Source organism: Euprymna scolopes, chromosome 18 (genome assembly GCF_053919585.1).
Source record: "Euprymna scolopes isolate OS-2025 chromosome 18, ASM5391958v1, whole genome shotgun sequence".
Classification (NCBI taxonomy): Eukaryota; Metazoa; Mollusca; class Cephalopoda; order Sepiida; family Sepiolidae; genus Euprymna; species Euprymna scolopes.
In genome coordinates, this window is record NC_136499.1 from 43,542,257 (window position 1) to 43,561,487 (window position 19,231).

The following is a 19,231-nucleotide window of genomic DNA, read 5'->3' on the forward strand; positions in this document are numbered from 1 at the left end:
TTTCGGCTTCAGCAAGTGTTGTGGAGCTTCTCCGGCATCCAACCACTGTGCCGAATGTCGCCGGTAGTCAAAAAGGATCCATTTCTCATCACATGTCCTAATCTGCTCAAGAAATGGGCCATTTTTGTTGCGCAGAAGGAACATAGAAGACACCTTAAAATGATGATTTCTTTTTATTATTGTTAAATTCATACAGCACCCATTTATTCAACTTTTTTGACTTCACTATTTGCTTTAAATGGCGAATGACTGTTCAACAGCAACCTAGAGTTTAACAGCAACTTCTTGTGTGGTTTTGCGAGGATCAGCTTCAATTAAGTCTTTGAAATGTTCATTATCAACTGCAGTTGGCCGGCCGCGATCGTCTTCATCTTTGAGGCTCTCATCACCATTGTGAAATTTCTTGAATCACCATTGTGCCACACGTTCGTTAGTGACTCCTGGGACAAACGCATCATTGATATTACAAGCTGAAACTGCAACTTTTCATGCCTAGTTTGAACTGGAATAAGAAAATTGTGCAAATTTGAATTTTTTCCATGCTGTTGAAAAGCCTGCAAAAAAAATAAAAACTGAATGAAAAGATTGAGAACGGTAACGAATAACATGATCCCATACAGTGAAAAACATGCTTCAAAATGATATATATAACATATATATCAATGAATCAATTCAGAAATCATATATAAGTGAGAAAACGATATTGTTTTGGCACCAACCTAATAATTAAAGGGTGGATAAGCTCTCCTTTTAGAGTCAATGGCCATGTAATATTTGGAGTGGAGCCCTAACCAAATTAGAGTTCTCTAAAGTAACATTAAACTACTACTGCATGAAATTAAGCATAAACTTATGCATGTTTTTGTTTTGAATTTATTAATATTTGAGAAAATAACAAACAAAGGAAAGATATCTTAACAAAGTACAAAATTGACAATCTAGTGGGGAGGATGATTTCTTCTTTTTACAATCCTTTTCTCATGGTAGAGAAGTTGCTCGTCTTAACTGAAATAAATGGAACATTTCTTTCTTCATATGTGATGCATCAGATGAAATATACATGAACTTGTCGTTTACTTTCCTGCAGACTACAACATAGTCGTCGGCAAATACTTGTCATAATCTCTCCCCACAAGTAATCAAACTTTATTCATTTAATCATTATTTTGCATCCTCTTATAATATTCTTCATCACTCAATTGATAATCCATTCACCTCATTAACCCTTATTCTCAAATGCCTTTTAACCTTGATAAGTGGTGACTTACTAGTAAACAAAAAAAAAAGCCAGTAGGATTACATACATCACTTTCTAGTAGATCTTGCAACTAAACTAATAGCAAACGTCCTGCATAATATTCCTTTGAGGCCAAGAGAAGAATCCAGGATCTCAATGTTTCTTACCCAAAATTTAATCTTCGAGGGGTTGTCGCAAACTGAATCACAAAGTAATTCTGACTAAAGCTAAAAAACAAATGTCTTGAATAGCTTACCCTCTTTCTTTTTTGCTTTGTAAGGATTTGCTTTCTTTGTGACTTCCTAAACCAACTGAGTTTCATAGGAACACTAACTCAAAGTATAAAGTATTTTCAACCAATGAAAATCGTTTCAAACCCCTAAAGTAACAAACCTGTTAAGATAAACCGATATGAAGTTCAGTCTTTTTAAAAATCCACATCCACTTGAGCCATATATCTCAATGATTCATTCATTAATTCTTGCTTTATTACCATTCAAAGGTTTAATTAAAATCTAACCAAGGCAAGCAATTGTATTTTTTTTTTTTTTTTTTCGTTTTTGTATATTGTAGGGATGTATAAAAAATTAGTTTTTCTTTGAAATAATCATCACATTCAGTTTAATGTCTGTTCTACATGTTGATTTATATTAGATAGCTTTTTAGAAATTAACTTCCAAACTAACCTATCTCGGGCCAGGTCTTTATTTATCCCTCTTTCTCTCAAGTCCATCCTTATCACTTCTCATGTTTTCCTTGTCCTCCTCCTGTAAACTGAACTTCCTATTCTAGATCTACTAACCCAAGAACTCTTATGCATTCTTTTAATGCGACCACACTGAAAAAGTCTCCTGTTTTGCACATATTTCAAGATTTTATATTACATATTCCTCGTATCAATCTCATATCAATGAAAGGCATGTTCTGAAGCCTAACTAGACAGGTTTCACTTCTTTATAAATGAATATAGACTTTAATGAGTCTTAAAAAAAAAAAAAATGAGTTTATTTTTGTAAAATAACAAAGTCTCCGGTTGTATACACATCTCCCTATACTATCCAGATTTAATATTCCTCTAAAGTTATTATATTTAATGCTATCTTTAAATATGTAGATTTAAACTTATTATTACACAACTATCTTAATAAGAGAAAAAAAAACAACATTCAAGACATCCACCCTCCATGTATCAACAGAATAAATTCATGTCCTCCTAATTATTTTGTCATTAGTACATTTAAATTACCAGATGTACATAGAATTCCAGAATTTGCAGCCTAAAGGACTGTCAGAACTGTTATTTTTAATAACTTTTTTTTAATTGAAATGCACCAAAATTCTAAGAGCTTATAACTATTGGAGAATCCATCTCTAAAAATTGAACGATTAATAATAAAAAAACAAAAAAAGAAAGTAGTGATTTACGTATAAAGAAGCACTATCATTTTTATCCATTTTGTCAGTTATGTTGCGTATGTAAACTGAAAATTGTGTATTTAGTAGTGTTGTACCGATTAATCGGGAATCAGAAAAATTGGTAGTTTTCGGGGTATCAGAATCGGAAAAATTTGTCTAATTTCCGATTCCAAAACCGATTCTTTTAATATTTTATTATGTTAATTTTTCATTGCTGATACCATTGATAAATATTTATTCCTTTTAAACTATTAGTAAAACTAACCTCTATAGATCATGATAACATTAAAAGAAGATCTAAATTTATTTTATCTGCGTAAAATAAACAAAATAAAACTTGAAACTTTGCGAAAATTTGCTAGATAACCTTTAGAAGGATGCAGTTTATTTTCAAGGTATTGAAAAAATCGTTTAAATTTAAAGAAATATTTTGCCTAGAAAAATATCAAACATTATTGCTAATTAAATCAAAAGTATTATATAATAGTGTTGGATTTTGTCAGGTTAGGTTATTGTCTGCTCCCTTACTCGGCATTGGCAAATATGACAAGGAATGGCGAAAAAAAGCAATTAATTTTGTTTTGTATTTTTGTAGGCGAATCCTTTCAACTTTCATTTCATTTTTTATTGGTTTAAGTAAATGTTTTAGAGGTCACTTGTCCATCCCCTTATCAAACGGGTTACAACGTCAAGTATTTTTTTTGCACCTAGTTGCCAAATGTTTACAGGCCAGGGAGTTCAGTTTAATGTTAGAAAATTTCAAAGACTGGGCAAGTTTTATTTTATTTTCCTGGAGCCACTTTGTCTGACACCGGCTGTTTTTTTTTATGGTATCAATCTCGGTTTAGCAAAAATATACATGAATATATCACAATGAATTTATCAAAGTCTGGATAAAATAGATAAAGAGAAAACATTTAGAAATTTTTCAAATTGAAAAAGAAATTATATCTATATTTAAAAGTACTCCCCACCCTCGCATTGAAATTTTACTTTTGAGTGATATTTGTGAACCCACTAAAAGCAAAATTATTTTAGAATTTAGGATGGAGAGTTAGTAGCCCATATAAATTAATCTCTAATTAAATATGTATAAATTTTAAAAGAATCGGAATCGGAAATTTTGAAAGGAATCTGTAATTGTATCGGAATCAGGAAAAATTTTGGAATCGTCCCATCACTAGTATTTAGGCAGCATGCTTTTATTTATGCAACCATAAATTCATCTTTTCAGTTCTTCTGCTATATATTTTTCTTTTTGATTTTAGTAATCTCTTTCATTTCAAATTCAAAATCGAGAATATTAATAAATGTATCATGAATACTTTCAATTCTTTGTCAAATCACCTTGAGGTGACAAAAGCAATGAATGAAAAGTTGTAGAAAAAAAGAAATTGAAAATTGTACATAGTTTATCTCTATGAAGCCACTGTTCACTCATGCATGAAGTATTGTTGCCACATCTGGGCTGGTGCACCAACCACTCTCCATCTTAGACAGGGTGCAAAAAACCTAACATGTCCAGCACTGTTTGTCAAACTCCAGACTATCTCATCACCACTATGTTGCATCTTTATGCTTGTTTTACAAACACTTTCATGGAATGTGCTCTAATGAACTTACTGCACTTGTAATCCCTTCCAAAAAAAAAAAAAAAAAAAGAAAGACATTCTGGACTCATCCAACTAGCAGCAAAATCTCACTCCTTCATTGTACAATTCTCTATATGCCAGAAAATGTTTTACTGTGATAGCTTTTTTCTTTGGACTGCTTGTCTTTGGAATTCTCTTCTGTTTCCCCGAACTTACCAACATGTAGAAATTTAAAACATAATGTGAATAAAGATCTTGCTATCCAACTCCCCACTAAGGTTGCCCCATATAAATCTGGCTTCTACCACAGTAATCCCTTTTAAATTAGTGGTAATATACCTTGTTTTTTGGTGTGTTTTTTTTATATATATATTATAAAAAAAAAAAAAAAAATGTAAATTTTTTAAAATCAAATTTAACTGTTAAAAGTTTGTATGAATTGCCATGGAACAACTTTCAACTTTTTTTTATTTTGTTGTTGTTTTTCCCATTTTTGTTTAGAATTAGACACTTTAGAGGGACCATGTGAAGATAGTGAAAGAAATGCTATTAAAACCAACAAGATTTGAATTTGAATCCACTTCACCTTTTACTCTTATGAAAAGTGAACATGGATCGGTACAAAGTAATGTCTAGAAAAAAATATTAAAAATGGTAATTAAAATAGCATTTTGAAAGATGTATTTGCTTAATTCTTATTTCAGTTATGTAAATTATTTAGACCTGATAGAATACAGAATGCCAGCTCTCAGTATTCAGGCAGGGAACCAGATTATTTTTTTCCTTTTCTTCTCTACACTAACAACAGGGAAGATGTTCACTCTTAATATCAACGGTAGTGGTTCTTCTTTCTTCTCTTCACTGACAAAAGATATTTGCACTTAGTATTAGCAGTAGTTCTGTTTTCTCTTTACCGACAAAAGTTTTTAAAAAATAAGTGAGAGAGAGATAAACACATGGGCAAAAAAAAGTTAAAAAAAAGAAAAATAAAATATAAAAAAGAGATAAACACATGGGCAAAAGTTTAAAAAAAAAGAGAAAAAAAAAAGATAAACATGTGGACTACATGGTGTCCAAAAATTAACTATCCTCAAGTAAAAATCCTGCTCCTTTTATTTAGCTATTTTGAACTGCCAACAACAATTATTTTGTACCATCATGACCCTTGCCTCAAAAGAAAATGGTTCTAGATTAATGCTCGTGTATAGTCACTGTTTCCTTGCAGCAGGCGCATGCTCATCATGGTCGTTTATCCCTTAGTCTCTCCCCACTGTCACCACACATATGTATTTAAAATAGTTTTTGGGGGTTTTTATTTTGTTTTAAATCAAATTTCTATAAACCATTGTTCAAATGTTTCTTCTATTACTTGCTAAACTAATGCTCTTAATTCTTGTCGTTTCAGTGATCTTACTCATCAGAACCAATATATCCAGAGTCTGGCATTATGTACCTTGGGTTCTGTATGTTCTACAGAGATGAGCAGAGATTTGGCTGGAGAAGTTGAAAAATTGTTAAAATCTTCAAATGCTTATATTAAGAAAAAGGTATATAATTTTTTTTTTTTTTTCATTATATGAATAAAAAAAAAACTCAACATCACAAAATCTTTCTATGATAATTAAAAAAAAAAATCTGATCAGGTATAAAAGTAGTTTTCTCTTTTTGTTACATATTATTAAATGAGGATTCTTTTTCATTAAATGTAATGCATTTAAAGTTGAGAAAAGCATATTTGCAAACTATATACATTATTTTAAAAGCTTATATGGAAAACAATACAGCCACCAAATTTGGCCTGATGTTGTGTTTGTAAAAACAAAACTCAAATTTTAACTTGAAATGATTCCTCATTTAATGATATTTATTAATAATAATATAAATTAATAATATTTAATGAAAACAATGTAAAACCACCTTTAATACTTAATTTAATACTTTTTTTTTCTCATATTCTTCCATTTTTGTAAATTATTCTATTTAGTTTTTCTTTTTTGAATATTATTATAGAACTATATTTTCTTGTGTATGATAGAATAAATTTTCTTTCAACATTTTCTAATATATAAAGTTAGTATTTTTGTCTGTTATATATATATTTATATCAGATTTAATTTTTTGATAATATATATTTAAATCAGATTTAATTTTTTTGGTAATATATATATATATATCAGATTTAATTTTTTGCTTATATTAATCATCGGTTTAATATTTGGGTAGATAAAATGTGACTTTATCACTAATATCGTTTTTATACCAATAACAAATTTATAATGTTATAATTTTGTTAAATACTTAATCCAAAATTTACTTATAAAAAAAGCCGTTACAATGAAGTTTCCATACAGATTCCCAACTATTATTAACATTCCACTAAATGGCAGGAAGCCTGGAACGACTGCCCTAATAAAAAAATTACACCACATATCCCCTATTATCAAAGAATGGCAGCTGGGATGTAGGAAGCAAAGAAAGGAAGAAGTAACCCTAGTCAGACTTACATATAGGTTATACCATCACAACACACTTTCACATCCTAAAAAGAGACGATTCCCCTTTATGTATACCATGTCAAAAACTTATGTCCATTAAACACATACTAATTGAATGTGAAGATTTCGAAGCAATAAGATCCTAGTTGTTCCAAGTAACTTAGAAAAAATTTTCAACATTGTCTAAATAAATGATATCAAATTTCTTAAAAACAATTGAACTATACTAGAAAATCTAAAAATAGAATAATAAGCACCCGTATTCTACAAGACAAAAGTGTTTCACAAGCCAGAAACGCATCTACAATCTTCTGATCTTGTATTTGTCTCAGAAAAAATGTAGCACTAGTGATCTGTTACCCTGGCATAAAGCAAACAGCATTTCATATATGTTGATTTTAAATTTAAAAATAATAATAATAATAATAAAACTGTTTGGCCTTAAAATTACCATAGAATGGTTGATTAAGCCATTCAACACCAAACAAACATATTGATCCGTGCATATTGAGCTTTGGAAGTCGCAACCTAAAATGAAGCAATTTTTCTCAGGATTTTAGTTTTCTATCATTTAATACACTTAAGAAACATAAATCCTTTCATGGCTGACTGAAAAAGTTTTTTTACTACTAACAGAAGATTATTTTTGCAATAGGACAGATTTTTTTTTTTTTTTTTACATAGGCATCGCCACTTATCAAGGCCAAGAGGCCACTCAAGGATCAGGGTTAAAAAGTGTAGAGTAGAAATTGGACAATATAGTAATCGTTAGTAATGGAATTTCGATAAATTTGTAAACTTATATGGAATGGCTCATCAAAAACTTGTTTACGTTAGACTTGAAGACAACCATATTGTAGTCAGCTGGAAAGCAGGAAAACGGAAGACAATTCCATAGGCGTGCAGTTCTAAGAAAGAATCTACGTTTAGGCACAGATAAAGAGTGAGGGTAATTATTGATAGTGTTTTCTGCTAGACGGGTATTTCTTGTGAAAGTTTGGCGAGGGGGGGGGGGGAACCATAGATTGGAGCTCAGTCGAGCATCTGCCATGAAAATAACGATAAAGCATAGACAAACTCACAACATCTCTTCTGTGAGAAAGAGGTTGCAGGGAAGAGAAAAGGACATCCCCTACGAGGCTACGAAGTTTATTTTGAATTCTATCAAAGCAGGATAAGTCCTTTCTAGCAGTTCCTGCCCAGATGTGACAACAGTACTCCATCCTTGGACGTACCTGGTTCTTATATAGAAATAGAATTGCTTATCTACTGGATCGATAGAAGGATCCCACCATTTTTCCAGCGGCTTTGGCAACAGATTTAATGTATGTGTTCCATTTAAGATCAGATTTAATAAAATAAAAAGAAAGTAAAGAAATCTAACAAAAAAAATCAAATAATTGGATTTTACTAGGAATTTAAATTTACATATCTAATAACATGTTTTATTTTTAAGAAAATTTGACCATAATTTAAAAAAAGATAATTTCAAACTAATACTTAAACATAAGAATGGATTTTTGTAAAATAAATATTTTGTTCTTGCTTTCAGGCAAATTCTACAAAATAAAATGTCATATTTTTAGCTTAACTATGCTATAATTTTATTCAATCAATGTAATCATCAAATGATGCAATTAATTTGATTTAAAAAAAAAAAAAAAAAAAAAAATTTTTTTAATTCTAAAAATTGAATTGTCTTTCCAAAAATGTAAATATTTTCTTACAAAATATAGAGAAAAAGCAACTATAGAGATTCAATGAACCAAATAAAAGTAAAAAGATTTCCAGACATCTCAGAGTAGGCACAGCTAGTTGTTTATCTAAAAGTTTTTACATTTTCTATTATATTTTACATTTAGAAGTTTGTAGAAAATGATATTCTTTAACTTATTCGTATCTTATTCTTAATTATTCTTTTTCCGTGTATTTTTTTTTTTTTTTAGGCAACTCTTTGTGCTTTCCGAATTATCAGAAAAGTTCCAGATTTAATGGAGATGTTCATTCCAGCTACCAGGTCTTTGCTCAATGAGAAAAACCATGGTAGGTGGTGATTTTCTTTTATATATATATATATATATATATATATATTTTCTATTAAAATTTGTAGTCTTTTGTGCAGGATACTTTAAAAAAAAAAAAGACTGAAATGCTGTTATAATTCAAGTATCATCATCATCATCATATTTGGTTTAACATTCATTTTTACATGCTGGCTTGTGCTGGATGGCCTCCTGAAATTGACTTCCAAGCTATCTGATTTTCTTTGGAAATCATTTACTTATGTGAAACAAAGAATTTTTATAGACCTGATGCTGTTCTTAATGCTAACCCATTGAGATGATGAGACCAATGTCTGATTTCTGCACAAAGCGGCATTAAATGAATAGATGAAGATTTCTACTTTAGATATGGTATATGCAACAGCTGTTGTAATTATTACTTGTGCAGTCTACTAGGTTGGGATGTCTGCTGCTAAGTAAAGTGGTTGGATTATTTTACTGCTTTTTTTTTTTTTTTTACACAGTGATCACCACTTATCAAGGCCCGGAAGCCACTCAGGGATAAGGGTGCTTGAGAAAATACCTGACTTCTGACACAATCCTGTGTGTGTGTGTGTGTATATATATATATATATATATATATATATATATTAGCAAAAGTACCCGTCGTTGACTGGGTTCAAAAACAGCCTACAGAAAATGGACTCTGATTTATGAAAGTACGATAGGTTATGAAAAGGAAGGGTTGTAAAGAGATAGCTTCGAATTTGGGGGCATCAAAACCAAAGCAAAATATGATGAAAGTAAAAATAAAATAGATAAACTCCATAATTTATTATACCATACCTGTTCACACTGAAACACTTATCACAATATTCTGTGGATCTATATTAAAAAACCTTGTTAAACTTTGTGACGTATTTCCATTCTATGGAGGTCAGGTGCAAACGAACACCCCATAATTTTATTATACCATATTTCTTCAAACTGAAACATAATTATCAAAGTATACTTACGCAGATAGATATGAAAAGTCTTAATTAAAGTTTGTACCTATTTCCATTCTATGGAGGCCAGGTGCAAATGCAGACCCCACAATTTTATTATACCATCCCTTTTAAAGTTAAAACATACTTATCAAAGTATTATTATGTACATCTATATCAAAAACACTTGTAAACGTTTTCTTTTTTTTTTTTTTTTTTTTTTTTTAATTTTTTATTTCCATACTTTGTGGACCAGGTGTGTACACAGACCCCACAATTTTAATGAATCATCATTATGCCAGATCAAACATACCCATTCCTGTGTCTCGATACATCTATCATTATATGTAATCAGTTTTCTATAATAGTCAACCATATAGGAGCCTATTCATGACCAGACACACACACAGACGTTCAGCTTTATATTACAGATATATATATAAGACTTACAAATGCAGTCACATCTGAGGAGATGCCACTCAGAACTCTTTTTTTGCTTTGAAAGGCGTTAAAAATTAACTTTGCAGTCTAGTGAGAGATGATCTCTTCTTGTCCCTACAGCCACATTCTCAGAGAAGAGACATTGTTCGTCTTTCTCTATTTTATCCTTATTTCCATGAAAGGTGTTCGACTGAGTTTAAATTTCTAGCTTCTCTTTGTAAGACATTCCAAAGCAAATCTCTTCCTTTTTACCACAACTGCAAAGACTTTTCATTATTCCTTCCTTAAACACAATTTCTATAAACATTTTCTTTCTGAGAACTTTTCATCTGTGGAACACATTACCACAGGTCTGCTTTCCTGCAGGCTACAACAGGGTCAACTTCAAATCCAATATCACCTTTCTGAATTTTTGAGTTAAGGATTTGTTATTCGTATTATTTGGAATTTTTGAACTACTGTTCTCAGCTTGAGTGTTATATCTCTCGAAACATTGTGAAAATATATATATATATATATATATATATATTTTAAGCCCCCCTCTTTGGGTAGAGCACTGTCGTAAATAATCTCGCCCGCTACTAAATTGGCTGAAAAATGCAAAGCTCGTTGTTTGTTTACAAACGGGCGATTTCAGCACTATAAAAGTGGTGGCGGGTGTCCATAAATAGACATTCCAACGAGTTATTTACGGGCGTCGCCTTCATGGTCGAGTGGGAGAACTGCCGACTGTCAACACGACGGTTCTAGGTTCAATCCTTGGCTAGGGAGAGATGCTAGTGTAGCGGCACTGATAAGTTGTGATAGAACGAAACAGGACTGTATGTCGATGACTACAAAAATATATATATATATATATATATAGTAATAAATAGCAATATTTACATCTAGAAATAAAATACGTTTAAGATTCCTAAAATTCATATGAACTTTCTGCATGGTGTAGTGGTTAGAGTACTTGAAAAAAATCAGTTGTAAAGTGATATTCTGTAGAAGGTTGAAGGTTCAATCCTCAGTGTAAGTGATCGAAAAATATTATTGAGAATTACATAGGTCCTCTATCCAGTCATGGCTGACGGAATGAGAGTATGCTACCCCATGAAGTAAATAAAAGGTTTCATTTGAAATTCTATTGAGATTCCAGAGTTTGACAAGATACACCTGAAGAAGGTTGGAGGTTGCATCAACGGAAACGTTCTAAAAATGACTCTCTAGATGAGAACAATAGTCTGAAGAGTACAAGTAATATGAATTCAAATCCAATGTAAACAAATACTTGTCATAAATCATCAAATTTTGTTCATTTTATTCATCATTTTCAATAGCGTCTCATATTTATTAAACTGACAATTTATTCATTTCTTTAACTCTTCTCCTCAAGTGGCTTTTAGCCTTGATTACCAGGAAGACCAGATGTTGCTCAGAATTGATGATCAATGAATGTTTCACACTCCCATATTTTTATTGTCATTGAAATGGATCAACTTTTCAATCAAATCGATTTATTGCTTGCTCTAGTTGGGGGCCCATCGCGGTGTACCAGGAGGAAGCTTTACATGCCTCCCTACGGTAACTTAGACCACAATACATTGTCATCTACATTGTACTGTAGAGAACGTATTGTTGATTTTATGAAACTATTTTTATATATAACGATTTGAATTAAAGTTTAAAATGAAAATGTCAAATATCATGGTTCAACTGTGTTCTAAACAAAAATTCATTTTGAACACGCCCCTGTTATATAAAAGAACCTACTGTTGATTTTATGTCTCACCTTTCAGCTTGTGTGGTAATTAAACTTCACAAATGCACTTCTGATGTTAGGCTGTGTAAATTGTTAATTTTGGTCAAAATCGCCTCTCATCGGATTATTTCGATTATCAAGACATTCCAATACAAAACCTAAGAACACTGCCAGGCATATAAGTAAACTTGTGTGAAATTGCATAAAAATTGTCCCAGATGTTTTCAAGTCCATAGGAAATGAACTCACACATGCACAAACTTCCTTTTATATAATAGTAAAGATAGAGATATCACCCAATTTGGCATAATGATTAGTATTTGTTAATGGACTGGAAGACCAGTATTCAATCCTCGCTTGAGTCATATTAGAGACTGAAAAAAAAATTATACTTGATGCCTATTTGCTAAACACCCAGTATTATAAAACGAGGATCAAAGATCCTGGGAAAGTAGTGAAACCGTCCCCTACATCTTGATGTAGTAGCCAATGATAAGGGAGCCTTCAAGTTGCCTTTGACTATAGTCAAACTACCTACTTACATATCTAGATTAATAGTCTTGTAGTTTCTATTTACTTGCCTTCTCATGAGATACACTGTCAATTTTTAATGTCGGGGAAAAAAAAATCTAATTCCCCTCCAAAAGGGGCTAGATTGGAACAAAAATAAAAATTGCCTCAGTCTCGAAGTACTTCTTCTTTACTGCTTATGAACAGAAAAAAGATGGAGTGCAGTATTAGAACAGATACTACACTTTGCTCCTAGCCAAGAAGGGTCAGAGAGTGCTGTAGTTAGCTTGAAGCAATTAAATTTTAATAAAATGTTTTAGGACTTACTGATTTTCAGAGTAATAGCTGATTGATGATATTAAAATAAGTAGATTGCATCATAATTGAAAAAAACAGTTGTGTATTAATATCACAATGAATTGGCCAGAAGAGATAATTAATGATGTGCAAGTTCTGAGTCAAACATGAAATTATTGTTGCAGCCAATGTGTTTTTAATATAGATTGTCACTAGCGTAATAGTTTTATAAAGTTATATTTAGAGAAACATCTGCTGATATATAAATAGTATTAAAAGATAAACAAAATATTTCAATTATTAAATCTTCTTTATTGGCTCTTATAGTCTATTTTTCGATCAATGAGACTATTTTTATGGAATAGTATATGGAGTCATGTTATCCAAACTTATAAAAAAAATTTTTTAATAATATTTTTGTAAATTTTAAAAGGAAAAAAAAAAGTTTCATTTCCACTTTTTCATATTTGAGGATCAATTTTTTTACATAATGACGTCTATTATTGTTTTCTTTTTTCATTTTCCTTTTAAAGCTGGTCTCTTAAAGCTTGTCATTGATCGCGGTGAATCTGATGAATTGATGTTCGATTCTAACTAGCCCATTTTTTATGCTTGCATAAATGTTCTTTACAGTAAAAAAAATATGTATTTTACTTCAGTTTCATTCAGAAAAAATACTTATTCTAACTAGGTAGATTCTTAAAATGGAGGATTTTTTTTTTTTTGCATAGGCATCACCACATTATCAAGGCCAAGAGGCCACTCAAGGATAAGGGTTAAAGAGTGTACAGTAGAAATTGGACAATATAGTAATCATTAGTAATGAAAATTTGGTAAATTTGATAACTTATATGGAACGGTTCATCAAGAACTTATTTACGTTAGACTTGAAGACAACCATATTGTAGTCAGCCGGAAAGCAGGAAAACGGAAGACAATTCCACAGGCGTGCAGTTCTAAGAAAGAAGTTTTGTTCATGGAATCTACGTTTAGGTTTAGGCACAGATAAAGAGTGGGGGGAATTATTGATAGTGTTTACAGCTAGACGGGTGTTTCTTGTGAAAGTTTGGCGAGGGGGGGGGGGCCATAGATTGAAGCTCAGTCGAACACTTTCCATGAAAATAACGATACATCAGAGACAAACTCGCAACATCTCTTCTGTGAGATAGAGGTTGCAAGGAAGAGAAAAGGACATTTCCTACGAGGCTACGAAGTCTATTTTGAACTCTATCAAGGCAGGACAAGTCCTTTCTAGCAGCTCCTGCCCAGATGTGGCAACAGTATTCCATCCTTGGACGTACCTGGCTCTTATATAGATAGAGAATAGCATCAGCAGTGAGATATCTACCGGATCGATAGAAAGATCCCACCATTTTTCCAGCGGCCTTGGCAACAGATTTGATGTATGTGTTCCATTTAAGATCAGGAGTAATGGTCAAGCCAAGAAGCTTGTCAAAACTTGAGGCCTCCTGAAGACGAGAGCCATTCATTTCAATTGATGCCAGATGTGGATCAGAATGTTGATGATGTAAAGAAAGAAGCTTGGTTTTAGATGCATTAAAAGTAACCAGCCACTCCTTACCCCATTGTACTACGTGCTCAAGATCAGAGGAGAGAGAATTGGAGAGAACTTGGTTGTTTACTGTCTTAGATGTGCTACCATAAATGGTAGTGTCGTCAGCATAAATGTCTACAAATGATGTAAGGATGTGATTTGGAAGATCATTAATGTAGATCAGGAAAAGAGTTGGGCCCAGGATGGACACCGGTATTAATACTGTGAGCTTCTGATTTTTGCCCCTCAACTACTACTCTTGTGAACCTATCAGAAAGAAATGATTTAATAATTGAGATCTTTTTCAATAAAGATCTAAGCAGATACAATTGCTTAGGTCGTTAATAAAAAAAATATATGTATTATCAATTATAATTTTATTTATTTTCTTTAAAATCTACTAAGTACAATTTGTATGACAGAAAATGATTGTGAGACAAAATGTAACAAACAGAATGTCTCTCTGCACTGGCTTCCTGTGACACATTTTGCAATGAGTTATGTAGGTTATTTTTCTTGTGTCTGCATACTTTTCATTTTGGGGCTGGTCATAGATATTACCTGTTTCTTTAAAAATAGTTTTACTGATAGTCAATTACACAGTGAACTATTTGGGTGGTTAACATTCAAATAATTTAATAAATTTAAATATCTGCAACTGATTGCAAGCTGGCATTGCCTTTTGCATACATCAGCACAATTTCTACTCTTATCTTTTCTGCATCATGGATGATAATCCAAAAGCTAATAGCTAAAATTGTAAACTATGTATAATTGATCAGAATTATGTTAAAAAATAAAATCTTTATAGTAATTAAGATTGTCGAATTGGAAGGTATAAGGTTCGACTCTGAGGATTCACAAATATCCTAATCCAACTTATTTTAAAGTCTTTCCATATTCTATCTATTGATTCTTCAAAGATTAAAAACTCCTTTACAAGTTTGATAGTAACTTGCCTATGCATCGTAACTGTTGCACCACTTTCTCTGTATACATATGTAGAATTGCCGCCATTATATTAAGAGATTGATCTTAAAATGTGAAAGTGCTTTTAAAATATTTTTTCAAAAATATTTTTTCTTTCTTTCGCTTTTTTAAAAAAAATTTTTTTTAAATCTGGCTTAGACCACTTAACATACTGTGTCATTGACTAAAACGTAGTCTACATGAGCCAATAAAGAAGATTTAACATTTTTTTTATCATTTTAGGTTTAACATTCATTTTACATGCTAAATAGGTGTTTGATGGCTTTAAGAAATTGACTTTCAAAGCCACCCATCTCTACCCAGGTCTTTATTTATCCCTCTTTCAGATCACTTTTTATCACTTCCTCCTATGTTTTCCTCGGCCTTCTCTTGTGAACTGAATCTGTTACCGCAACTCCTCAGTATTTTCATAGATATCGTTCCGCACACACAGACAAGGGCACCCATATATATATATATATATATATATAGGTTTTCTTTTAGTCTGTATGATAATTAGTAATGGGACGATTCCAATATTTTTCCCGATTCCGTACTAAATCCTGATTCTGATACAATTACCCATTCCAATTCTTTACAAATCTCTAAATGTTTTACGATAGTTATTTTTCCCCGATAACTGTAAAAATGCATGGTAAATGTGGAGATATTTTCCTAAACGAAAAAAATACACTTGTTCCAACAGCAAACTGTATAAATTAGGTAGGAGAGGCCAAGGTTGGGTTCTGCATCAGCTTGAATCCTCATCAATCAGATTTTTATTCATCAAAAACATTTTTTTTTTCAACCCTGTAGAAGAACTGAAACGGTTGCTTCGTAGATGAATTTTCCTGGTTGACAATGAACGGTATAATCCAGCTGACATAGATGTCTAATGAGGATACTTTGTTGAAGGGAAACATACTCTTTTATTTAAGAGTAAGTGCTGGCATCGAACATGCAGGATGTGACACAAACAGATTCCAATCACTTGATATCTTCCATTCTTATTGACCAGGACTGGCTGCAATAAAGGAGGATCATTGGCATCAGCATTTCGTAGATTCTTATCTTGATGATATGCTTTATCTTAGATCTTGACCAAAGCTTGAAATCAAGTTGGCATGATGTGCAAGGTAAAGTCACACTTTGATATCAGCTCTAGCTTGACCCATGGTTGTGATGGTGCCGCCAAGATATTTGAAACTTTCACCCTTAACAAGAACATCACCACTGAGAACGATGAGTGCTTTATTTGTTGGGACAAAATCAAGTCAATATTTTTGTCTTTAAGGCATTTCTTTCCAAATTTGTGATGCAACATACTGAAGCTCATTAATAGCACACTGGATACCGGCACATGTTACAGAGAGTAGTCAGATATCATCTGCATTATTTACCTCATGAATTAAATGAAGCACTCGTTTTGAAATTTTATTTAGATTTTAGAGTTCAACAAAACTTACCTTAAGAAGGTAGGAGGTTGCATCAGCCAAAATGTGTGAATGATGAAATCGAAGAGAATAATTTGAATAATCTAAATAGTACACATATACCACTTGTCTGATGAAAACCTGCTGTTTGATAAAATTCAATTATGTATGCTTAATATACTTTAATGAGAAACATTTTCTTTAAAATGACACCTGGCCTTTTCTATACATCATAAAGTATTATTTTTTTACTATTAAAAGTTTGACAAAAACAGCAGCATTAATACTGTAACTTTCAGATTGTGTAGAGGCCAAAAATTGCTTTGTTTGAACCAGTAGCATCACAGACCATTTATTTGTATAAGATAAGTTATGTCTGTTATCGTTTTTGATCCGTTTTTCTCGCTTATATGTGACTTACACATCATTTTGTTTTTCCTATTAATCCATTGTTTATTGAAATAAAAAATATGATAGCGTAAAGTATTGCAATAAACGTTTTGAAAATCCTATTTAAAAAATTATGAAATTAAATCTACTTAAATGCATTTGGGTTCTGTTTCAGACAAGTTGATCATTTCAAGTTTTTAATAATTGAAAAAAAAGAAAAAGACTTTGTAATTGAGATTTGAAAGGAATTCAGAAGTATTTAAGCTGTCCAAAGAAAGTTATTTCTAGCTTTAAAATTATTGGCAAATTCTTATATTAAAAGATTGAATGATTTTTAAAGCTATTTTCAATAAGTTCATAAATAAGCATTAAAACAATATTATCTTGACAAAGTTAGTCAGTTTTATAACAAATGGGTTTAATGCATAATTTAATTACCAAACGATACCATAATAATAAATTTAAATTTACAAAGTCCATTAAAAACAAAAAAATTTGGTAAAGCTACCAGTCACCCTTTAGGATGATGGTTTCATACCAAAATCAGACTGGCAGTATCTTGAATGTTCTGGTGTGCCTAATTTTCTGTTGGTCTGAGATATGGTCCTGTGTAGTTCTAGGAGGTCCACCTTCTCAAACTTAACTTTCTCACTTTTTGAGCTTATTGCTATTCATCGGAGCCCCCCCCTTCCTACTAGGGAATGCTGATGAGACTGCTCAGGCAATTTTTGTTCAGCCAGAGTGCTCTTTCTCTAGACTGTCTGCTTCAAGCCCTACTTTCCTGAACTTAGTTACCTCTTCTCGCCAGAGAAAAGAGATGAATAGTAAGTAATTTGTTATTATTTGGCTCACAAGGAGTTGTCACAAAGGTCATCATCTGAAATTACTCGCTCATATACTCACTCATAATAACCGGTGGTGTTCCTTTGAGTTTTAGTGACAATAAGTCTCTTCAGATTTCCAGTATTTTTCACCTCTAATAACAAAAAAAATAAAAGTAAATAAAAAAAAATACTTGATTAAAAAAAATTGAAAGTAAAAGAAAATCCCCAGAGTATGCTGAATTCGCACAGCTATTTTTTTTTTTTTTTTAATAAAAAGTACAATGCGACACTGATCTTTTTGTTAAATGTATCTTTTGTATGGACTTTTGGACTTTCACTTTTACTTAGGGTATTTGTGTTGTCCTTATATTTTCTGTGTATGTGTGGTATCATGTCAGGTGATTATCAAAGGACTGTTCTTTGACAAAGGCGTAAAAAGAACAAATACCCTGATCCAAGGAAATAAAAAAAAAGTCTGAACAAAAGATATATTCACAAATAGAAAGTGAGATTTGTGTCTTGTATCATTTTTCCTTCAAATAAAATTTGTTCATTCAAATTAAACAAAAGCAGTGTAACACGACTTGTTAATGAGGCTGCATTTTCACTTCCAGCTAGCGTGTTTGTTGCTAGAGATGTTTTATTCAATTTTAATGGAAGTATAAAGCAAGATTCTCTTTTTTTTAAAAAAAAAGATTCAAGAAATGAAAACATCACGATTATGACTAATGTTCATTATGTAATGTTTTATTAAAAAAAAAAAAAAAATTTTCTTCTGTTAAAATTCATCTATCTTACTATCTAATTTAAAGATAACATTTACAAATACAATCTGGAACATCTTACTGTATTTCTTTGCATTTGCAATGATAATTTTCATGGTTGATCTCTTACTGTGCAGGTGATTCTTGTTCAGCAAACAGACCTTTCACAGGTAATGTTCACTAAAAAAAAAAAAAAAAAAAGAGAAAGGGGAGGAACAAAAATGTTTCACTTTTGTAATCACAGAATTGTTTTCAACTGCGTTCTGTGTGGAGCACTGAATATATAGCATTGCAAAGTGTTGAGCGAACTCACCTGTATGAATAGACTTTCTTCTTTCTCATTTCATAATGGTGGAAAAGAAAGTAGTTCACAATAAATGTGCACTTAATGTTTGTTTTTGTTTTTTCCAGTACTCAAAAAAAATTCATTAAAATTACTTTTTTTTTTTTTTTTTTTTGTGAAAACAAATGAAACCTACTTAGATTGTTGTGCATTTACAAGTCCACAAATACACTTACCCACTTTTTTCATGTGTGTCAGATTTTTCTTATCCTTAAAATTCAAACCCATT

At 31.5% G+C, this 19,231-nt stretch overlaps 1 protein-coding gene across 6 annotated transcripts in view; it reads left to right on the forward strand.

Annotated features, from left to right (window-relative positions):
* LOC145297594 (AP-1 complex subunit gamma-1-like) overlaps window positions 1-19,231 on the forward strand; it is a 395,164-nt gene that overhangs the window by 181,034 nt on the left and 194,899 nt on the right. For all 6 annotated transcript variants that reach the window (XM_080143647.1, XM_080143648.1, XM_080143651.1 and 3 more), the window contains 2 exons: window positions 5,651-5,792; window positions 8,687-8,783. In XM_080143647.1, the coding sequence (XP_079999773.1) occupies window positions 5,651-5,792; window positions 8,687-8,783 (239 nt within the window). The remainder of the gene's footprint in view (window positions 1-5,650; window positions 5,793-8,686; window positions 8,784-19,231) is intronic.